We start from the raw sequence: 17,214 nt of genomic DNA, 5'->3' as shown, positions 1-17,214 counted from the left end.
CTTTCTCTTTATGATGGCACAGTAATGGGTACTTTAAATGATAGATATAGGTGAAACTCTGCACATTCTATGGTCCAGTATAAGCTGGTTATAGAAGGGAGTCTCGTAACTTGTGTACAATTCTGAACAGCCACCTGTTTAGTCTATTTAGTTTCTGTCTTTTGGCATAACTGGAGTTAATCAATACCTGTTAGATCCATTTTATGCATTGCTTAGATACCATTATTTCAGTGTTTGAAAAAGCAATTCATACTGTGCTAGAATGTATTAGTTTTAACTGTGAGCTCTTTTAGCCATAAGCTATAACTAGAAAATGTCAGACCAAAGGAGCTACTTAAACAGTAAATAAATCTTTAAGTGTTCATGGAACAGAAGCATAAACAGCAACTTAAAAATGTACACAGCAATTTGGTCATAAAAAATGAAGCTTTTTTTATAGTAAAGGTTCTATCTCAGCTACATTCAAGTCACAAGAGATTTGCTATTATTTCACAGCTGCCAAGGCAAACTTTTCAAGCTTTGACTCATGTCTTTGTTTTCATTGATCAGGAAAAATGCTTATTTCTGCTAGGCTGAATACTGTTTTCAAGTTTTCCAATAGCTTTTTAATTACTTTTTCTGAGATATAACCCAATCGTCTGATGGATCCTGATGGATTCCTGAATGCGCTTGGGGATTCATTGGAGCAGGCACACTGCCACATGGCTGAAACCCTGGTGGAAGAATGGAATACTGCAATCGCCAGGGCATTAAATCAGGTGGCTCCGAAACGCCCTCTCCCCCTGAATAGAGTTCAGACAGCACCGTGGTTCAATCCTCGGTTGCAAAGTCTGAAGCGGGAGGTGAGACGGCTAGAGCGCCGGTGGCGGAAATCTCGCTCTGACAACGATCGAACACATGTTAGAGCGGCGGCGACAGCCTGTCATGTGGCAATGAAGGCAGCAAAGAAAGATTTTTTTGCTGCCTCCATTGCATCTGCAGAGTGCTGTCCAAGGAGACTGTTCCAAGTGGTCCAGAGCCTGGTCGGTCCAGTTGCTCTGAATCCAATGGAACATGGTAAGGTCTCCTGTGACGAGTTTGCAAAACACTTTGCGGAGAAAATTGATCGTATTAAGAGTGCTATTCCGTACGCTGTGGACACAGTGAGTGAGCCAGAGGTGACCAATGGTGCTCTGATGTTGTGGGATCGGTTCCAGCCTCTTCCATCCGATAAAGTGGACAAGGTGCTTTCAACTCTAAAGCCAACCACCTGCCTACTTGACCTGTGTCCATCATGGCTCATTATGAGCTGTAAAGATAGACTGAGTGAGGGGATCAAGATGGTGGTAAATACATCACTCGAAGAGGGAGTAATGCCATCAACTCTCAAGGAGGCAATCATTAAACCAGTCTTAAAGAAGTCCTCCTTGGATCCCCAAGATCTGAACAACTACCGCCCAGTCTGAAATTTGCCATTTTTAAGCAAGGCAGTAGAACAGGTGGTGGCTAAACAGTTGCAGGCACACTTGGAGGAAGCGGATTATCTGGATCCATTTCAATCGGGCTTCAGGCCTGGACATGGGACTGAAACAGCCTTGGTCGTCTTGGTAGATGATATGAGGAGGGCATGGGATAGGGGCGAATGCACCTTCCTTGTCCTCCTCGACCTCTCAGCGGCTTTTGATACCGTTGACCACGCTATCCTTTTGGACCGCCTGAGGAGGTTGGGTATGGGGGGCACTGTTTGGCAGTGGTTCCGTTCCTTCCTCTCCGGTAGGTACCAAAGCATTGGAGGAGGAGGTTTCGGATCCCTGGCCTCTCACTTGTGGGGTGCCACAGGGTTCCATCCTCTCCCCGATGCTGTTTAACATCTATATAAAGCCGCTGGGGGCAATCATCAGGAGATTTGGGCTGCAGTGTCATCAATATGCGGATGACACGCAGCTCTCTCTCATTTAAATCTTCACCAAGGTTGGCTGTTGAAACCATGTCCAAATGTCTGGAGGCGGTGAGTGGCTGGATGGGAAGGAATAGGCTGAAGCTGAACCCAGACAAGACCGAGGTACTGGTTGTGGGTGACAAGGGAAGGTTGGGGGATGTGGACCTTGTGCTTAATGGGGTACGATTGCCCCTGAAAGAACAGGTCCGCAGCCTGGGGGTCATTCTTGACTCCCAGCTGTCCATGGAGCCTCAAATCTCGGCTGTAAGCCGGACGGCACTGTATCAACTCCATCTGATACGGCGGCTGCGCCCCTACCTCCCCAATCATCTGCTCCCACCAGTAGTGCATGCCCTGGTCACCTCTCGCTTAGACTACTGTAATGCGCTCTACGTGGGGTTACCCTTGAAAACGGTCCAGAAGTTGCAGCTGGTACAGAATGCGGCGGCTCATCTGATTAAAGGTAGCCGCCGACAAGATCACATCACTTCTGTATTGAAGGAGTTGCACTGGCTACCAGTTGCTTACCGAACCCAATTCAAGGTGTTGGCTTTGACCTTTAAAACCCTATACGGTTTTGGACCAATCTATCTGAAGGAGCGCCTCCAACATCGTCAGGGATGCTGCTTAACAAGATCAGCCTCAGAAGACCTTCTCTCGATCCCACCGGTTAAAATAGCCAGACTGGTGAGGACCAGAGAGAGGGCTTTTTCAATAGTGGCCCCCACCCTTTGGAATTCTCTCCCAAATGATCTCCGTCATGCCCCTTCTTTGATGAGCTTCCGCCAGACCCTGAAGACATGGCTCTTCAGGAAGGCTTTTGGGATGGCCTAGGCTTTTACTGTTGTTTTTAAATTTTAATGTTTAATGTATTGTTTATTCTGTACGTCGCCCAGAGTGGCTGGTGAACCAGCCAGATGGGCGACTAATAAATTCAATAATAATAATAATAATATCCCTCCTCAGACATTATGGAAACGTGAAAGTTATTAGATGAAGGGAGAGCAGTGGAGACCAAGTGCACTAGCTCCACCCCCTCTGCCCCATTTTCATTGCCTTCCATGAATGAGAAAGTGACTCTATGCAGCAGAAAGCCTTTGGGGGATTCCTTACACATTTTGGGATCCTGATTTTACAGGATTTAAAAATGTATCCTTGGAGGCTCCTTACAAAAAAGTCTGTCCTCTGCAGACAGTTGCCCTAACTCTTGCAAAGGCAGAAAACACAGGTGTACCAGAGCTAGCATGCTCATCCCTGCTGCCACCCACTCACATGGTAACTTCCCCATTTGTAGACAGGTGCTTTATAATTTTTGGAAGGCCACAAAACCTGGAGGTGGGGGGCATAGCTAACAAGCTCATCCCTGCTGCTGTCCCCTGAAATAGTAACTTCTCCATGTCCATAATGCATGAAGAGGGCTATAGTAGAAGAATTGCAGGGAGCATTGTACTACAAGTACTATGCCATATGTTACACAGCACATGTCTATACTTTGTCTAAGACTGCAGAGGGAACTCACTGAAAATGCAGATTGGTTAGAACACTCCTTGGAATGAATTCATAGGCCTATTAAATAAGCTTTCAAACAATTATGAAATTAACTATTGCATATCATGATGCTATTAACTCCACCAGTAAATATAAATCTCTGCCCCAAAAGTATATATGAGTCTGAACTCCATTCAGTGTACAGTGGCTGCATTTCCTGAAAACAGTATGTAGAAGACCCATGCAGCAGAACAATACAAGCAACTTTACAAAAACAAACATTCGAGTTAGAAAAGCCTGTATCTGCTTATTTAGATGAAGTCTTGAAAGTCTGACTTATGATATATGACAGAATCCAGAAAATAAATTACTGCACACAAGCTCATTTCTACTATGTAATTTCCCAGTTCACAAGTGTACATTGCTACTACATAATATCCCAGTTTTGGTCCTCAACAAACTGAGGGGACTTTGCTTAAGTTAGGAGCTCTTTAAATAGACCTGTCAGTTCTTGTTCTGAAAATATTCTGTATTAGTTGTGCTGTCAAAGTCGCCTATTTTGATGCCATATAGAAATAGGGAATATAACTTTAATTCTAGAATTATAAATATCACTGCCTTTCTCTGTGAAACTATAAAAATATGATACCAGAAACTGATTTGTCCTTTTTAAAAATACAATAAAATAAAACTAAATTATGACCAAATCTAATCCTATATACACTAGATCAAGAAAGAATTAAACCTGGAGAGCAATATTTTTAATAAACTGCTTGATTGTATGGTAATCAACATGCTATTTGTGCTTTTACAGATTTATAGTCAAATGCCTCCACTTTGGTGTTTATTATAAATTAATGGGTAAAAAATTCTTCTCTTTTTTAAAGAAAAAATGCCCAAGGCTGCTAGCAAAAACCAACCCTCCAGCCTGGAAACTTGATATTTCCTTATTCTGTTAAATTTGCATCCCACCTTTTCACCAAATGTTACACATGTTCTACAGCAAAATTGATACTTTTTTTCCCTTTTGCTGATGGCCAACAGGCAGAGCTTGTCATCATTAAATGATACTGTTTTAAAAAAAAAATTATTATACTGTGGCTGTTTTTCTTAAACTGCTTTCCAAATCTATATAATTATAAAATTAGAGTACAGTATTAAGACTATTTATATAAAACTATGGCTGAAATATCTTTCCTATCTCTCTCTGTAGATTGCCTCTTTAAGTTATGCCCCATGAACCGCTATTCTGCACAGAAGCAGTTTTGGAAAGCTGCTAAACCAGGAGCTAACAGCACAACTGATGCTGTATTGCTCAACAAGCTACATGTGAGTATATACTGACCTTGAGCTTCATTTTATGCTATTTCTAGTTTTGTTTCATATATCTATATAGATATATATAGATATATGAGGGGGTAACCTGGGAGACAAGGGTTCGAATCCCCACACAGCCATGTTCACTGGGTGACCTTGGGCCAGTCACTGCCTCTCAGCCTCAGAGGGAGGCAATGGTAAACCCCCTCTGAGTACCACTTACCATGAAAAGCCTATTCATAGAGTTGCCATAAGTCAGGATGGACTTGAAGGCAGTCCATTTCAAAAAAAATTCAACTTTGCTTTGTATTGTATTTTAAAAGTGTTAGATGGAGTTGAAGTTTTGATCAGAGTCCTACATTTTTGATTCATTGTGTGAGGTTAGGTGGTGGTGCTCGGTCTCAATTTCTCATTTTGTGAAATGGGAATTAATAGTAAGTAAAAATACAGTAAAAATACAGTTTAGATTTGCAAAGTGCTACTTTAAATAAATAGAAGTAATAAAGAAAAATTGGTAAGCCCAGGTTGCCAGCCAGAGATCTCACTGTACCTTTAAATTTTCCAGGACATTGGGAAATGAGAGAGTTGCAGTCTTTTCTGTTCATTCCTCTCTCTGTTCTGTGGTCAACTGCCTTTCCATACAGGTGCATACCTGGAGCCTTGCTCTTTACAGCACCTAGGAAAGGTTATAGGTGACAAGAAAAAGCAGGGAAAGCTGTAGCTGCCTTTTCTCCTATTCTGTTGGGAAATGTAAAGCACAGGTTTAATATGAAAATTCTAGGACTCATCTACACAATGGTTTACTGTGTGTTTGGTGCTACTCATATCTCCTTTTAATTCTCATGGTTCACATGACGTTACTGGCAAACAGAAGTTATCACACAATTTCCCCCCTGTAAATCCATACTAACCCAATCCACTGATAATATGAAAAATTTAGAACAATATGGCGTCTTTGCAGACGGCTTGCTTCAATGGTTTTTAGTGGGCGGGTGAATTGTCACTTTCAGCTACTCCCCTTTCTCCACCCACTAACTCTCCCATGAATTCTATTTTGTTTCCAGTGTTTTATCCAGCAACTTCTGACTGCTCTGTCCTCCCCCTTCACAGCTTGCTGCAGCCCTCCCTTCTTTCCTCCTTTTCTCCCCAAGTAAACTTCCTTCATACCTTGTAACAATTGTCATTGGATTTTATCATTCTTTGCCATATCCTCTATCTTTGCATAGAGAATTTTGAAGTAATATCTCTTTGCACCTGGTTTCCAATTTTTTTTCTAAAAATCTAAAGTAGATTTTTAAAAAAGTTGCCTCAACATTATCAATAATATTTATTATTAATATTTATTAGTCGCTTTTTTCCAAAAAGAAACTCAAAGCGACTTACAAAAAAAAATATCAAAAACATATACAGAATAAAGATAACAGTACAAAAGCATACCAAGCAAAACTCAATACAATAAATAGAACAATACGATAAAAATCACAACACACAATACAACTCAAATATAGGTTTTCTGCTACCCTCCTCCTGTCTCCAAAACTCAGAACCTACTAGTTCAGCCATCGTAGCCAAGACTCACCCCCCTGGCTTAGGCTTGAAGACCCACTTCAGGTATGTTTGGTGGCAGAAGCCACCTCAGAAACAAACAGGACGCTACCGTATTGGAGATGGAAGCAGGGCACCTCCGCGTGCCGAGCAGGGGGTCTCCACGGATGCAGGAAGGCTATGGGGCAACCCAGCGGGTGGCCCCCATCTGTGTGGGTCCAGAGGTGCGGCTTCAGGTGGGAGCTCTTGATGTAGATCTTCTCGCAGCTGGCGTAAGAGCAGGTGTAGATGGCAGTCCATTTGGGAGGCCAGAAGCAGCATCCCCTCTGGGTCTGGCTTCCAACAGCTACAGTGAGGAGGAGGGCGGAGTGAGCAGGCCCCCTGGAAGCCGGAGGTGCTCGAGTGCAGATGGGACTAGTACTGGAGCAGATGGGCGAAGGCTGGGTGGTAAGGCGACAGCAGCGGTGGCTGCAGGGGCTCTCCCCGGTCTTTGGAGACAGCCAGGAGGTCGTCGGGGCTGAGCGGCAGCATCTCTGCACCAGGGGTCTGCAGGGAGCCCGCGGCCAGGATGCAGGGTGTGAGGCTTCCCTCCTGTTTGATCCCAGGGCAGGGCTGCAGTGCCAGGCCCGTCAGGGGCCCATAGTCTATCTCAATAGTCCAGCTCCGGCTTCATGCTCTCCGCTGCCACTGCGGCCCAGCAAAATCTTGCCAGATAGGTGGGCGTAGCCCCAGGTAGGGAGTTAGTTTTGCTTTCCCTTCTCTTCCAAGCATGACATCGCAGAGTTTCATGTTTCTGAGTATTCTGAGTTTTGAGAAAATATTAATATTTATATTTTCTCAAAGTATTGATATCAATATTTTATTTAAAATATCGATATTATGTTGATATATTTTTCCAGCGAGGGAAAATTAACTCAAAAAAAGCAAGGGGCAGTGGAGAAAGAAGGTACCTGTGAGTTATCTTCTTTTCAACTGCCAAACTTCAGGAAGTGTTGGGGGTGAAAAGGAGTGGAAATACTGCGCAAATCAAAAATATTTGCTCATGCCCAGTAACTGAGCAACTGGAGGGAGTAAAAATGTAAAATTAGAGAGCAGGACCACAAGAAAACAGTGACACTAATCGTTCCCAGAGGAACGCCTACTTGTGTGAATGGAAAACAACGGATTTGAAGCTATCATTGAGCACGAAGGGTGAACCTTGCAAATCTATTACGATGATAAAAGCAGTGTATTTGCTACGAAGAAATGCTCCCATGTGGATAAGCCCCTAGACAATAGAGTGTAGGCTTAATAAAATCCAAGAGGCAAAGGTCAGAGCAGTTTCTGAACTAATGGCTTTGCAAAAAAGAGTTATAGAAATCCTTGTGATACTAATAAAAAAATGTGCCAGCATACATAATAGGGCACTGGTTGCTGTGTGTGTCTGTCAAAAGGTCAGCAAATCATATTAAAAGCACTTGCAAAGGAATTGCATGGCTATGCAGCCTAGCTCCAAATTCTGCTACCGGCAAGCCCACTTAGCTGCAAGAAGTACATGTGCAGTACTCCTCCACACAAAAAGGGGATCCTGATTGGTCCAGAATCCACCCTTACTTGGAGGAGGTCTACATGCATGTTGCCCTTTCACAGAGTTGCCATGTGTGTGGCTGGTGGAAGTGGACATGGCTGGCAGGCAAATTAGTGGGGGCAGGGCAGGGATAGCCCATGTGACCCATAGTCTCCTCCACACATGCTTTTAATATATACAGGGGTCATTTCCACCCCTCAAAGTTGCAGATGAGAGAAAATCAGAGCTGACAATACTCTTTCTTAGCATCTGCAATCAGCTGAATATGTAGGAGAGTGCAAGAAAATGACAGCAGAGATATGAGGGACAGGAACCTTGGATAGATTCTGCATGTGTAGCAAGAGATTAGCAGCACCACAGGAAAATAATGTCTGCACCCTTTCAGGTAGGAAAAAGTGTTTTCCCCCAGGCCTGAATAATTAAATATCTGGGAGTAACTTGGCAAGTAAAGGTTGGCAAATCTTTTATTGCATAGCAGTTTCTTATAAATAGCTTAATGCCAAAAGCACTTGTAGTTCAGGCAAATGCATTGGTCAGATTGACTGTGTCTGAGTCTGACATTTTCAAAGTTAGGCTTTAATTAATCAACTATTAATAAGTTGATTTATTATCCACCGTTCGCCTTAAGGTCCCAGGGTGGGTCACAACAATTTAAACTATAACATTAAAAACAGTTTAAAACAAATTACAATCACAAACATAGGGTGTATCCTACAAATATATATATCAAGTGTCAAAGGCCAAGGTAAAGAGATGTATCTTCAGCATTTGATGAAAACTGTGCAGTGAAGATGCCAGATGAATCTCTCTGGAGAGTGATTTCCACAACATAGGGGCTGCCATAGTGAATGCTCTCTCCTGGGCCAACATTTCCTGACCTTCAGAGGATGGTGGACGTACTAAGAGGACTCTTTCTGCTAAGAGGGTCTGTCTCTTTCCACTTCACATCTCTGTAGTAAGCAAACGTCTTACAATAAAAGTATACTGATTTCAGTAATAACTGAAAATTTTGGAAGAAAATTTACATAGGTTGTGAAGAAAACAGAAATAAGCTATATGTCTGTTGTATTTTTTAAAAAATAGGACTTAATTGAAGTCAGATTCTTTTAAATTCTTATACTCTTGCAGTAAGAAGTACAGAAAATATTTTATATGAAGTAAGGAAATACAAGGCAAATACTTGTGATTTTGCACAAAGTGATACAAGCTGAAATAAGAGCATATTTTTACAAGTGATCATTGTAGTTATTCCATTTATAAAAAGTCCTTTCTTTTAAAGTAAACCAATTAGATTTTTTGGCCCTAATTCTGTCCTTTTTTAGATGGATGGATATCCTTCAATGATCAAAATCAGCAGTCTTGTGACACATGATCAAAACTCATTAATTGTTCAGTATTGTGAATATAATATTGTCCTTTCAGAATAAATTTATACAGCTCTCATGTAGGCACAGCTTGTGTGATACGCTTTGACCTGAAATACGCCTGGACATATCAGTCTAGCTAGAACAAATCAAATGCTCACTGGACTATGTTAAGTTCTTTTGGGAAAGGTACTAGCCATAGCTAATTTGAAGAACCAGCAGAGTGCAAAATCGCCAAGTGTATTAAATTTTAAAATTTATTCTTGAAAAATAATTAATAATGGACTGACTTTGTATGTGAGGTCAGTTCCACATATTAAAAACTACCGTCACTGAACGCTTGTAAATCTTCACTGTAGTCACAGCAGACAAGAGTATGTCTTTTAAAAGTAAATTCAAAGCAGCCTACAATGTCTCATCATGACATGGCAGCCTATAATGTCTCATCAACTGCTTTTGAAACTGAAGAGATTTCGGAAAAGTTGTTATGACTTGGGATATTCAGAGTAAGCAGAAGTTTAAAAAAAATCTAAGCAGGTAATAGATCTCAACTGTACAGGGCAAGTGATGGATTTCTCTCATGCACAAGGTTCTTTTAGGAGTGAATCATCCACAGAAATATCTGAGCGCACTATCATAACCACCAGAATTTTTTTTTAAAAAAATGAGATTTGTTTTATCAAACCTCCAGACTGCACACAAGTATAAAAAGCACTTTGGATGGATAGTGGGAGAAATAGTTCAGGAGTTGTTCTACAGGAAAAACTCTCATTGGTTCACAGCTGAAGCATGTGCTTCTGGATTGCAAACATAGACAACAAAGAATCCTGTGGCACTTGGAAGTTTAAGAAATTTATTATGGCATGAACCTTCATCACAGAAGCATATGCTATAATAAAATGTGTTAGACTTTAAAGTGCCATGAGCCCCTTTGTTGTTTGTGCTGTAACAAACTTACATGGTCCCTGAGAACTAGAAGATGCCCAAGAGGTACCATGGTATGTTTTTATTGGATCAGTCTCTGCCAGTGTAGAAGCACACAAACATCTGAGTAAGTGAGGATTGCTCATTGAGAATTCCTGGCAAAGTCTTTGTGGAACTTAAAAACAGTTTCCTGTCTTACTACTTTTGTGTCATGTGGGTTTGGGGTAATCTTTAAGGAAATGTTAAACTCCAATATTTAATCACTTGCATTTTTGGCTTCTCTGTCTACTGATGGAATTCAGCATCTTCTGCTTTAGATCAACCAATGCTAAGGGTCAGGTTATTTTAAGTTAATGCCATTTAAGGGATTTAGGAATCTGGGACGCTTGAGTTTTTGACCAGCATCGAAAATCAATGCTCCTTTCAAAAAGCTGACACCTAGTGTTCACTTCATAAAATGCTTGGTTTGGTTTGTTCTTTAGCAATTGAGAGATGGAATTACTCAAACGTTTTGTCATTTTTTCTGCATATAACCCATTACTGTCATGTTATTTTGAATGCCTGTTCCTGATAGCTGAGTAGGGTTCAAAAACCTCCTGTTAAGTATAGCTGAAAACAAGAAATCATTTAATGTAGGTTTGAAGGCACCTGAGACCACTACCTTGCTAAACCTAAGCAGGCCTGGCTCTGGCCAGGGCCTTGATGTGTGACTGCTTGGAAACCATAGAATCATAGTATAGGCAAGTTGGAAGGAGCCTATAAGGCCATCGAGTCCAACCTCCTGCTCAATGCTCTTGAATGCCTCCAGTAGGAAAGCCCACCACATGTATATTGTCTTGGGTTCCATGATGGAAGAAAGACAGGGTATAAATGTAATAGGAATAAAATATAAATTCTCTATTGCACTTGTCCTATTCGGAGTGGAATCAGAAGGGCAGTAATACCCATGTATATTAAATGCCCATTTATTGATTGTTTTGGGATTATGTTGATACATATAGCACATATTATATTTGCATTCTGGTCTGAGTGCATTTCTTTCAAAAGAGCTGGAGGTGGTTAACAAGTTAAATCAAGTGGGATCCTTCTAGGAGGAAGGGTGGGATATAAAATGAATGAATGAATATAAAAAACAAAATTACTAAAAGCAGCAGAATACAAAAAAAAGCAGTTTTTATAACAGTTGAACATCTCCCAGCTGTAAAAATGATTCAGTACAGTGAGTTTAAAAACAGATTAGTACAGAAGCTTTTAAAAAACATTCATGACCCCCAAATCTTCCTAAACAGGAGGTTTTTAACTACCCAGAGGAAAGGCATTAAGGTGTGGGCAAGACAGGTCAAGTGGGAGGGAGTTGCAGGGCCCTCCATAGTTCCACCTAAGCATACTTCTGGGGATACTGAGACACAAAGAAGAGCCTCTGATGACGATCTTAGTGGGTGGACAGGATCACACAGGAGTAAGTGATCATTAGGACAACTGTGAAAGGCTTTAAATATCATTACCAGCACTTTAGACCCCGAAATAAAAATCATAGAATCAGAGAGTTGGAAGGGGCTTTGTAGGCCATCGAGTCCAACCCCCTGCTCACAGCAGGAAATCCACAGCTAGAACATCTCCCGCAGATAGCTGTCCAGCCTCTGCTTGAAGACATCCAGTGAAGGGGATCCCACCACCTCCCTAGGCAGTCAGTTCCATTGCCAAACTGCCCTTACTGTCAAGAAGTTCCTTCTAATGTCCAATCTGAATCTACGCTCCTGCAACTTAAAACCATTAGACCCAGTCCTACCCTCTGGGGCAGCAGAGAACAAATCTGTACCCTCCTCTATGTGACAGCCCTTCAGGTACTTAAAGAGTGCAATCATGTCACCCCTCAGCCTTCTCTTCACATGCCACGTTCCTTCAACCTTTCCTCATAAGACTTGTTCTCCATACCGGCTATCATCCTCGTCGCCCTCTTCTGGACCCACTCTAACTTGTCTATATCTTTCTTAAAATGAGGTGCCCAGAACTGAACGCAGTATTCCAGATGAGGCCTGACCAATGCAGAATATAGTGGGACTATTACTTCCCTTGACCTGGAAACTATAGCTCTGTTTATGCAGTCCAAAACCGCATTTGCCTTTTTTGCCGCAGCATCTCACTGCTGGGTCATGTTCAACTTGCGATCCACTACAATTCCAAGGTCCTTCTCACACGCACTACTGCTAAGCCGGGTATTTCCCATCCTGTACCCATGCATTTTGTTTTTGTGGCCTAAATGCAGAATCCTGCATTTGTCTTTATTGAATGTCATTTTATTAATTTCAGCCCAATTTTCTAGTCTATCCAGGTCCCTTTGGATTTTATTCCTGTCTTCCATTGTGTTAGCTATCCCTCCCAGTTTCGTATCATCCGCAAACTTCATAAGGCTTCCCTCCACCCCATCGTCTAAGTCATTGATAAAAGTGTTGAAGAGTATCGGCCCCAGGACAGAACCCTGTGGCACTCCACTCAAGACCTCCTTCCAGTCCGAAGCAGAGCCACCGACGACCACTCTTTGAGTACGGTTTTCCAACCAGTTGTGAATCCACCTGACAGTATTTCCATGTAGTCCGCATTTGACTAGTTTGCTAATCAAAAGGTCGTGGGGGACTTTGTCAAACGCTTTGCTGAAATCTAGATAGATGACATCTACAGCATTTCCACCGTCTACTAAGCTAGTGACCCGATCAAAAAAAGAGATGAGATTAGTTTGACAGGATTTTTTTCTTGACAAATCCGTGCTGGCTCCTTCTAATCACAGCATTGTCATCTAGATAGTTGCCAATGGACTCTTTTGTTGTTTCAATACGAAGTCACAAGTTCCCTATTTGCAGCATCTGGATGCCACATTATGAACCAATTGTAGTTTCAGGACAATTTTCATAGGCAACTGTACATAGAGCCCATCACAGTAATCCAGATGCAATGTAAATAAGTATGTGTCTCCAAGGCCAGATCTTTAATCTTAAGGGCAAAATTTAAGGGCAAAGTTGAGGCAGAAGTGTATGAATAGGACAAAGGCACTCCTGAATGCAGCTAATATCTGGGCATGTGGGTCAAGGTAAGAACATCTGCTTTCAAGGGGAGTAGGTTGTGTCTCTATCCCTTGATGAGGCCTACTTACCAAAAGCACCTATGTGTTGCTTACATTTCTTAACCATATCTAGTTTATCACCACCTCCAGCCACCAGCTGAAGACGTCAGTCCAGAAGTATGCCACGGTTGATGGTATTGAAAGAGCTCTGAGGTCCAGCAGAACCAATGGACAAATGCCATGCTACCCATTTTGTGGATCTAGGACAGTGACATGGTTCGCTCATAACACTAAGCTAAACCATGGCTTAGCATAAACATAGCACGTGTGTGGGATCCTGGACCAAAAATTGTGTCCGTTGTGTTGTTGCCATGCTACCCAGGGCTAAGCCACAAAAACCATAAGCTGTAACTTTCTTTATGATTTATCTAGTGGAGAGAAACTACATGTCTGGGTTCCGATGTAACACTAAGCCAAATCATGGCTTAGTCCTGGGTAGCATGGCAGCAGCACAACTGGGGAGGGAGTACTGTGGCCATGAACTTCATTCTGGAAACCTGCACATTTACTCATTCACACTAAAGTATTGTTTGGGTGAGTGTTGTGTGTGAACTGGGCCATAGTAAGAAATATCTGAAGTCTTAACTTTTGAAAAAGTTGGTAATATTCAAATATACCACATATGATTTATTTGGCCTGTGAAGGATTTATTATTGGAGTGTTTGTATATACAGTAATTATTTTAGTGTAATAAAGAACTAACAGAGATGCCCTCACCCTGTCTAGTTGCCTGTGGAGATCACCAATTAGGGCAACCAGGACTGTTTCTGGACCCAAGTGAATCTGAAATAGATCTAGATAAATACAGTAGCTTTGCTAGTAGCAGGCTGTAACATATTTTAGGTTTCTTATTCTTGAGAATACTTGTTGGTTTGAGAGTTGTTAACACTTGACAAATTTTATGATTCAGAGTATGAAGACTTATGAGGCACTATACCTCCATTTAATACCTTTCAAAATGTGCTCCTTTTAAAAAGACAATGTTAAGAAACACAAGTACTTTTTTTCCTTCACTTTTTAAAAAGGGGGAGTGGATTGAGATTTAACGTCTCTTGGGTTTTTATCCTTTTCTCATCTAACCTTGTATGGTTTTTTTAAAGTATCCTCCTTGGTATTCTGCAACATGCAGCCATTTCCACCATGTTTTCATGGAAAGCTGACTAGCCTGTTTAGCTGCACCTCCAGAAGCAATGTTTGGCTTAGAACACTTCCAGTGAAAGAACAAAGATGACTTGCTTCCAAAGTTCTTACTACTTTTGTGATGCACTGTAGGCCACCACTGCACATGACTGACTGAGCTCTTAGACATGGAAATAACCACAAATCTCTATACATAGCACTTCTATTCATAATGTCAGCCTTCAGATATTTGTGTCACCACTAGATTTAATAACAGGTGCATTCTTGGGGAACCGAGTTCTATTTTGTTTTTTGAACAAAAATGCTTTCATATCTAAATAAAGCTAGATGGTTTTAAAAAGCATTCTGCTTTTTCAGAAATGGGACCCACCTTTTGGCTCCCATCTACAACTTGGTGCTGACTTTCATCATGTTTTCCCCCTGGAATTCTCATGTTTCCAGACTTCACCCAGCCAGTCTTTGTAACAGAACAGACTCATGTCTTTACCAAAGCAAGCAGTTGGTTGCACAATTTCTCATTCTTGTTTGTCTTTTTCTTTTCATTGTAGCATGCTGCAGATTTGGAGAAGAAACAGAATGAGACTGAGAATAAGAAGCTGCTTGGTACAGTTATCCAATATGGCAATGTTATTCAGGTATGCAAGACGTCTCCATGAGCCTGACACCCCAGTTCTATAGATATGTATGACTGATATGCTGTACAGGCTAGTTTGCATTGACATAGTGGCAACTTTGTCCTTTTAGCAAGTAGAGATGCATGAGTGTCCCATCGTTTCTTTAACTCAGAAAGGATTGAGCTTTTGTGAGCACCTGATCTTGAGTACTAAAAAAGGCTCAAAGATGCTTACAGAGAATTCATCTCCCCTTTCCTTGCCCCCAAAGCCCCAAAACCTAACTAAGCCAGGGGAAGTGGCCAGTGGCAAGAGGTGAATGCTCTCAGGTCCCTGCCAGAGTGTCTTTTCCTCACTGGGAATTCCACTCCCAGAATCTCCAGTGGGAAAATGATGCTATTTATTGACATCATTTTTGCCAGGAACAAGCAACACTAACAGTCCCAGTCCCATCCCTGGTGAGGAAAGCACGTATTGCTACCTGCCCCCATCCCAAAGGTAAATGGAAGGATGAGGCAGTGGTGTTCATAAGACTGAGGCTTCTGTGAATGTCCATGTTTGAATGCTTGCAACATCCCTTTTGGCAAGTGGAATAAGTCAATCCTGCTAGGACACCTGTCAGGCTACTGTTTGATCATATAATATGATGAAAAACCAGGTATTGAGTGTGCAGAATTGTGCCATTTGACCTGGCTCTGTAGTGGTGAAAATGCCATTGTGAGGCCATTTCAATGTCTCTTTTCAATTCATCAAAATCCATGCTGGACAGTAGCTTTGTGAGATCTATTATTTTGTGTTCATAGCTGCTGATATTGGCAGAGTAGTGCCAACTGATGCTCCAGAGTTCTTACAACAGTTTAGATTGCTTCCCTGTGTTGGCACAGTACACTGGGCCTTGTATTTTTTAATTCAAGCAGTTGTCTGACTATGGAATGGTATGGTGGAGTACTTCTCAGAGGTTAATATGGTGCATTGCCATGAATAATGGGTATAAATATGGGAGACCCATGTTAAAACCCCAGCTAAGCCCTGAAATTTGCTTGGAGGCATTGGGTTGGTTGCCAGCTTATAGTCTAGGCTACTTCCTAAGGCTGTTGCTAGGATAAATGCAGTAATAGTTATAAAGTAATGTGTACTTGGATAAATATACTGAGTGAGCGTTTAATGCTCTCTAAAGCGTCTACATGGTAGCTCTTGACTATGTTGGACTTCTACAGACTTTTGTCCCACAGTGAGCAGTATTCCTCCAGCCATGGAGAATTGTGGGTAGGGTGTTCAACATGTACGTTGACCACTCCATAGAAGAGTTGTCTTGGGTTCATTAAATATCCCATCTGTTTTCAACCTCAGTGTGAAGAGTACAAGAATGTAAAAGCATTAAGAATGGAAGAAAATTCGCAATTATTCATACAAATACTATTGCAGTTGGAGGAAGAAAAGTTTTTAAAGTGTGTTTGTGGTGCCCTTCCCCCTATTTTTATTCTTTCTTCTTCTTCTAGCTTTTGCACTTGAAAAGCAACAAGTACCTGACTGTAAATAAGAGACTTCCAGCTTTGCTAGAGAAGAATGCTATGAGGGTGACGCTGGATGAAGCTGGCAATGAGGGGTCCTGGTTTTACATACAGCCATTCTACAAATTGCGTTCCATAGGAGATAGTGTAAGTTTACAAAACTGTCAGAGAAAATGGTGTGTGGTGCAATATATTGCAAAGTTTTTTCATCAGTAGCTTACTTTCTTGTGATTCATTAAATGCAGAAGAGCTTATATAGTATACATGTCTTTTTTTTCCCCTGGACTGAAGAGAATATGTGGTGAATTGCAAAGGAAACGAATGTTTTGGAAACAAGGGATATTTTTTAAGACTGGAATGGTAGTCATTTAAATCTTCACTTACTTTCAAATGGTTAAGAAAATAGTAAGTTAAAACATCTTGGTTTATAGCAGTGTACCAAGCATTTTGTAACCTTATTATAAGGTGATTTGGAAATGTGATAGAAATCTTAAATTTACTTTTATTGTGGTATAAGCTTTTCGGGCCAGCACCCATGAAAATGTTATGCCACAATAAACATTGTGCCCACTTGCACAATAAAAATAGTTTATGCAACTGGACTTCCTGTTTCTCTTTTGTCCCTCCAGCCCCCTGTGTACCCTCACAATTTGATCCAAAGAGTCCCCTAAACCTCTGAAGCCAGATTGGGGGTTACTTTTGATCTTGCAG

The 17,214-nt window shown here is 41.5% G+C and overlaps 1 protein-coding gene across 5 annotated transcripts in view; it reads left to right on the top strand.

Annotated features, from left to right (window-relative positions):
• The window catches only part of ITPR1 (inositol 1,4,5-trisphosphate receptor type 1), a 347,896-nt gene that overhangs the window by 131,403 nt on the left and 199,279 nt on the right, over positions 1–17,214 (top strand). For all 5 annotated transcript variants that reach the window (XM_061618551.1, XM_061618549.1, XM_061618550.1 and 2 more), the window contains exons 4-6: positions 4,620–4,735; positions 14,930–15,016; positions 16,492–16,650. In XM_061618551.1, the coding sequence (XP_061474535.1) occupies positions 4,620–4,735; positions 14,930–15,016; positions 16,492–16,650 (362 nt within the window). The remainder of the gene's footprint in view (positions 1–4,619; positions 4,736–14,929; positions 15,017–16,491; positions 16,651–17,214) is intronic.

Source organism: Rhineura floridana, chromosome 3 (assembly GCF_030035675.1).
Source record: "Rhineura floridana isolate rRhiFlo1 chromosome 3, rRhiFlo1.hap2, whole genome shotgun sequence".
NCBI lineage: Eukaryota > Metazoa > Chordata > Lepidosauria > Squamata > Rhineuridae > Rhineura > Rhineura floridana.
The sequence above is the reverse complement of the archived record's forward strand: the minus strand, read 5'-3'. Positions and strand labels throughout refer to the sequence as shown.